This window comes from Balearica regulorum, chromosome 5 (assembly GCF_011004875.1).
Source record: "Balearica regulorum gibbericeps isolate bBalReg1 chromosome 5, bBalReg1.pri, whole genome shotgun sequence".
NCBI classification, from domain to species: domain Eukaryota; kingdom Metazoa; phylum Chordata; class Aves; order Gruiformes; family Gruidae; genus Balearica; species Balearica regulorum.
In genome coordinates, this window is record NC_046188.1 from 65,342,534 (window position 1) to 65,348,533 (window position 6,000).

The window sequence follows — 6,000 nt, forward strand, 5'->3', positions numbered from 1 at the left end:
CTAAACAGGAGACAAATGATAGAGTTAATGCCCCTGCATTTCTGGAAGAATTCAGAAAGCACAATATTAAGACAGCCTCCGTTATCCGCCAAACCTGCAGCAAAAATGCATCATCTTTTCCGCTAAAGAAGTCATTTACTAACACTCTGCAGAGTTCACCTTCAATCATGGGGAAAAGGACAGACACTGCTGGACCTCAGCCTGAGAGCTCAAAAGCGGGAAGCACTATCAGCTACCCGCTGGCGTGTCTGTGGCCACCGCAGAGGGTATAAGCACACAAAGAGCCTTGTTCTTCCACCTCAAAATCTACAAAGGACCAGGGTTCCCTCTACTTCCACATGTCTAAGTGAAAAACAGTTACTTTCAACATCTGATTATAGCCCAAACAGTGTTTCTATGTTGAGAAAGAGCTTAAGAACTAGAAACAAGGATGTTCAACATTCTCCTCACCCCAGTACAATAGCATCAAAGACTTTCTCCCTTTGTCTTTCCTCACGTCTCAGACAAGAGTCCCCTTCACAAATCTTTATCAGAGCAGGGAAAGATATTAGTATTTTCTTATTCCTTAAAAAAATCATTACCAAACCCAACAAATGTAAAGAAAATAGTCAACCTTGAAAATACGTCCAGGGAAATAGCAAGCACTTAAGCCAGGCTCTCATGTTTAATAAGGTAAATGAATTTATTTCTATTTATTTCTATCACTTCCAACAACAGACATACACCAGATCAAAACCCATACCTTCGTTAGGCAACATCCACCTACCGGAAATGAGCACACCATTTTTATTCTGCTATACAACACAGAGGTGGCATTCTTGTGAAGCCAATGATTTACAGATTGCTTTGTAACATCATAAGATTGCCAGTGAACTGCACTTTTAGGAAAATCAACCACCAGCCGTTTCTCCATCATTAAAATAATATAAACTCTGCCTTTACAACCCTGTTGTTTGTACATCCGTTTAATGAGTTGCTATAGCAGTAATATTATTGTTGTTATTAAAGTGTATCTTGTTGGGTTTATGGCCCTGGTCTCAGCTATGAAGTATTCTACTTCAATCAAGTTATTCCATGTCTTGCATCTTCGTTGTATTTCATGTGTGCACAAAAGGCATTCACTATCATAGGAAAAAAAAAGTAAATCTTTGTTTCACATCAAGCTTTTTCTAAGGAGTCAAATTTTTGTCATTTGGACCAAAAAAAAAATTTGTCAGTGAGCAGAGAATAAAGTATCCAGCTGTTCCATAGTAACACTGAAGTACAATTCTGAAAACCCTCCTTTTAGCTAAAAGCCAGCAAGTGGCATTAGACAAGGTAATCTGGATTGAAGATCTTAGTTACTGATGCCAATGACTGACTTCATGCAAGCATTCCCCTTCTACAAATAGTTTTCCAGTCAGATCATTTAGGTGTCTGGGGTCATAAAAGCACCCAGGCAGCTGCAGAATCAGACCCTGAGCCTATTATACACTACGTGCACTCACTGAGCACTCGGTACAGTGGGACTCATTTCTGAAGATCTCTTCAGAAAGGATGAAAAAGTAACAGATGCATGATCATCTCATTAGATCTGCCAAACCAAGTAGTCCAAGGAAATATAAAAAGTGGACAGGAAAACACGAACTTCAGAATAGTTTTACCAAGTTAAATTCCCTGCCAAAAATCCGTTCCCCTAAACTTTTTATGAGACTGATTTTAGAGTAGTATTTTTCACTTATTCCATTACAACATACGTAGGTAACTGGACAGGCAAATATACCTCAATCTGGTTACCTCTTCGGCACTACAACCAACTGAAAATATGATTAGGAGCAATTATCGTGTCTCAAAGCCGCACCAAATCTCAGTTTAGGTAATACAGAAAAGATCATTCATTTCAAAAACATGAACATTTCTGTAATTTGACAGGCATTTGGTTCATGCATATGGTTTTAGAGTATGCTGAGAAGTTAGTTGCATACAGTTCTGAAAATCAAAAGTTAGTTATTAATGCAATCTTAAAAGTGATAGCTATCTATTTTCCTCTTTTTAAAAATATTATAAAATACAAAAAACTCAATATGCTGTGTTAACATAGTTGAACTCCTCAATTCATATTTGTTTACAATTAGGCTTCGAGATATGCTGAGGTCTTCCAAAACTGTCACCATGACACGATGCAAAGAAGATGGCATCACCACATGACAAGGAATGAGAAGCAGCATCTGTCCACCGCTGCAGCAAGTACAGTGCTCACTGATTTCAGCACCGGTGTATGAAATGGAGGTATTGTGCTTTTGTACAAACTTCTAAAAAAATAAATCCTCATGATGGAAAATGTTCTGCCCTGCATGGCTGATGCTTTGCCTTAGCTAAGCAATTTCACACAGCAGGAAATTAGACCCTGCTTTTTGCAAACACAACTAGTCCTGCAAGCCTTCTCTGTTTGGGTCCAACCAATGAATTAACCATACGTTTACAAGAAATACTAACTGCCACAGACAGAAATGCCTTCTGCTGAAGGAGATTAAAGCATAATCTCTTTCCAGTAGATGGCATATTGATAGCACTGTATCATTTTTTTACACTTCCATCATGTGCTGTTGAAAAATTACTTTCTGTTCTACACAGCCAGTTAAAAATCAAGTGACTGAAAGCAGTCGCTGAACAGAGTCGTCCAGGACTTTTATCATTCTCCAATTCCACAGCAGAGCTTCAGCCTCCTTTTTAACAGGGTGACCAGTCTGGTATCAAAGGCAGAATTTACTTTGCAATATATACTGTACTTGGGTGGAATTTCACTGGAATTACTCTCACATTGATCACTTTCATTCCTCAGTTACATAAATCATCATGCACTACAAAATTATCCTCTCATGAAAGTATATCCACTCCTCAGAGGCATACTGTTCATAATTAGTATTCACATGCCAGCTTCAACTTCTTCACATTCTGTCCAATTATTTTTTGAAAGGTGGGAGGGACTTTAATTTTTTTTTTTTTTTTTTTTTTTTTTTTACAGTTATCAAGAATGAGCTATAGTACATTTTTCATACAGGTAGTATTTTCTCCAGAAGATGAGGCACCTACTTTTATGGCTTTACACTAGCTAGATAACTTGTCCAAGTTTAGTTCTCTGAAAGTTCAAGTAGTTTGTAAGACGCTTCATAAAAGCAATAAAATACAAAAATTTAGAATAGTTTTGCACATTTCTCTTCACTACAGCTTAATCTGCACAAACTCATCCAAGATACAAACCTGTATCTGCAAAAGCTGGCTTGGTGCTTCCTCCTCTTTTTAAGTCTGGCATAATTTAGCCAAGAACGTATCACTCTCAAGCGAGTGTAAAACTATTAATCTGAATTGACAAGCACTTTCACATTTGACTGCTAGTGAATATTTCCTTTGATCACTCATTAATTCAGAAGGGATAATTATTGAATCACAATATATTTCAATTTTCTGCCAAGTTTTATATTTCAAAAAGCATCGGAGTGGTTCGTATGGACTAGCACTGTAGAGTCCCTAAATGAGAAGCGTTACCAAAAAAAAAGTACCCTTCCCTCGCCAGTAACAGCCTCCTCCAAAGGACTGAAGTAACTGAATAACTGAAGCATTTTGATATTCCTGATTTCTCCCTGCATTCAGGCCTTTTCCCAATCAGAGATTTTCACAGTTATCATTTGCCTGTGTTTGAGTATATACAAAGATGTGCTCCTGCTGTTCCTGATCAAGTACTTAGCAGGCACACACTTTTTTTTTTTTAGGTCTCACTGAACAAGTAAGGCTTAAAACAGGCAGTACTTCTGCAAAAAGCTGCTTCAATGCTGATTTTACAGGAAGAGATCAAGCATAAGGGAAAAGACACATTTCCATGATCAACGTACATGCATTATATCCTCTGATGACATGCTTTACGGACTTAGTAATAAGTACCGTATAAATTTCCAACACAGCAGAGAAATATCAGTCAGAATTTGGGCTTGATTTTCTGATAAGGAACTGCAAGTTAAGAAGTGTGAACTGAGAGCAGCATCATTATAACAGATCTGCTCTGTACCCAGCATTAACTTTCCATCTGTGCACATCAAGACAACGGGATAGAGTGTCTCAGCTTTATCTTTGCTGTGCTGAACATGTTCTGTCTACAGCATAGAGAATATACTATCTCTGAACAACTGAGCAGCACACATTATCTTATCAGAACACTGCATGGTCGGAACAGGTTTTATTTTTAAGCTGCAATAGCTTTTGTTCATATTTTCCTCAGTGATTTATTATACTGGCACAGAAAGGAATGTTTCTAGATTGCAGCAACTTTTTAACACGTTTCCTGGCATTGAGATCACACTGCAACATCTCACCTGCATTTCATGGTAAAAAAAAAAAAAAAAAAAGGTAAGCCATAGGTCTACATTCAGATAGAGAAACCTAAACTGAGATGACATTGTTCAAATGTTTATTTTTGGCACTCTAGAAGGGAAAACGTTAGCACGTTCTCAGTTTCAGCTGTTTGGCTTCCTCATTTCCAATGAAGGAGAGTCTATCTGCTATTACTGCTGTATATATAAAGCTGATATTTGTTACTGTCTTGCTACATCACAGGAGCTGTGGATCAACTTATACAGGAGGAGCTTTAACATCATTTAAAAAAGCCTGGAAAGACCAAGGCAATACTCAGTATCTTCCAGAGGATCGGAAGGGAGAGGTAAGAATCAGAGAAAATATCTGCTCTAAACTTACTGCTTCAGTAAAAGCTGAAATCTGTATTATTTCTCTCGAGAGCACTGAATCTAAAAGAGCAAACAGCCACCAAAACAGAACTCGAAGCAAAATAGCTCTCGGTACTCACCTAGTGCTGAAGACTAGTGCAGGAAAAAGAGGCAGCAAGTAATAAGCAGAGATGAATTTCATGCTGGAGCTCCTCTTTTTGTTCCGTTCCTCTCTACCCTCTTCGCACGGACTCTTTCCCCCTCTCTCCGTCTTCTCCTCCAGCAGCTCCTGAGCCTCGCCTTGCCCGGAGAGCTGCCCGCCCTGCCGCGGGAGGGTCCTAGCTCCGCCAGAGCAGACAGACGGAGTAAGGAAGGGAGCTCGGAGTGGGATGTGAGCTCCGGGAGTGATGTCACGAGGCACGGCGAGCTGCCGCCACCGCTGCCAGCCCAGAGCCCGGCCCGCCTGCGAGCCCTCCGGCCGCCTGCGAGCCCTCCGGCCGCCGGCTCCAGCCGCTTCCTGAAGGATGTGCTGGTGGTACTCGCCGCAGAAGTGGCGGCCGCGGAGGGATGAGCACTCGGTGCCTGGCACTTCGCTCTAAGGTTACGGGGGAACATAGCTGAAAAATTCTTCCTGGAAACAAAAAGAACAAAAAAAAAGAGAAAACTATAAGAAAAACACCGCCCATATTTTGTAATTAGAGCCTTGATTTGAAGTGAATCTAGACAGGAGAGAGGACACAGAGGATGCAGGAATTGTTTCCAGCAGGTGTCAAGTTAGAGGGCAGCCTGCCACTACCTCCGGAAAGGTGTCAGTTCTACAGAGCAAGAATCACAAGTTACTACTTCAATCAGGTATTCCTTCAACCCGGTACCGCACCAAGTTCAAGGTAAGAGCAGAAATAGCTTCCAAAAATGGTATTTTGAAACACCCATGTCGTCTCTAAAAGCCCTTCGTCACCTGAAACAACTGGTTAAGAGCTACAGAGCCATTAAGACTGTTTTTCCTGCTCTCCATGCTTGTATTTCACCTGATCTTAATCTTGATTTAAATAAAGATGTTTTAAGTATCTAAGTGTTTCCTTCCCTACCTTGACACAAGCGAAGTTCATCCGATAGCAAATCATATGACAGTATAACATTTAAACAAGAATCATCTTTCTATGCAATACAAAAACCCCAAACCTGTCTACAAGTGAATGAAGTGTGATCATTACAAGAAGTTTTAGGTCAGCTATGTGCTTCCCCGGTCATATGAAAACATCCAGAAACTACGTGATACATCACAAGCATAAAATAAAACTTTCCA

At 40.0% G+C, this 6,000-nt stretch overlaps 1 protein-coding gene across 1 annotated transcript in view; it reads right to left on the bottom strand.

Annotated features, from left to right (window-relative positions):
* LOC104633488 (leucine zipper protein 2) overlaps window positions 1–5,748 on the bottom strand; it is a 204,193-nt gene extending 198,445 nt beyond the window's left edge. Inside the window, exon 1 of the mRNA XM_075755336.1 lies at window positions 4,835–5,748. Coding sequence (XP_075611451.1) covers window positions 4,835–4,896 — 62 coding nt within the window. The 5' untranslated portion in view covers window positions 4,897–5,748. The remainder of the gene's footprint in view (window positions 1–4,834) is intronic.
* Window positions 5,749–6,000: the final 252 nt, after the last annotated feature.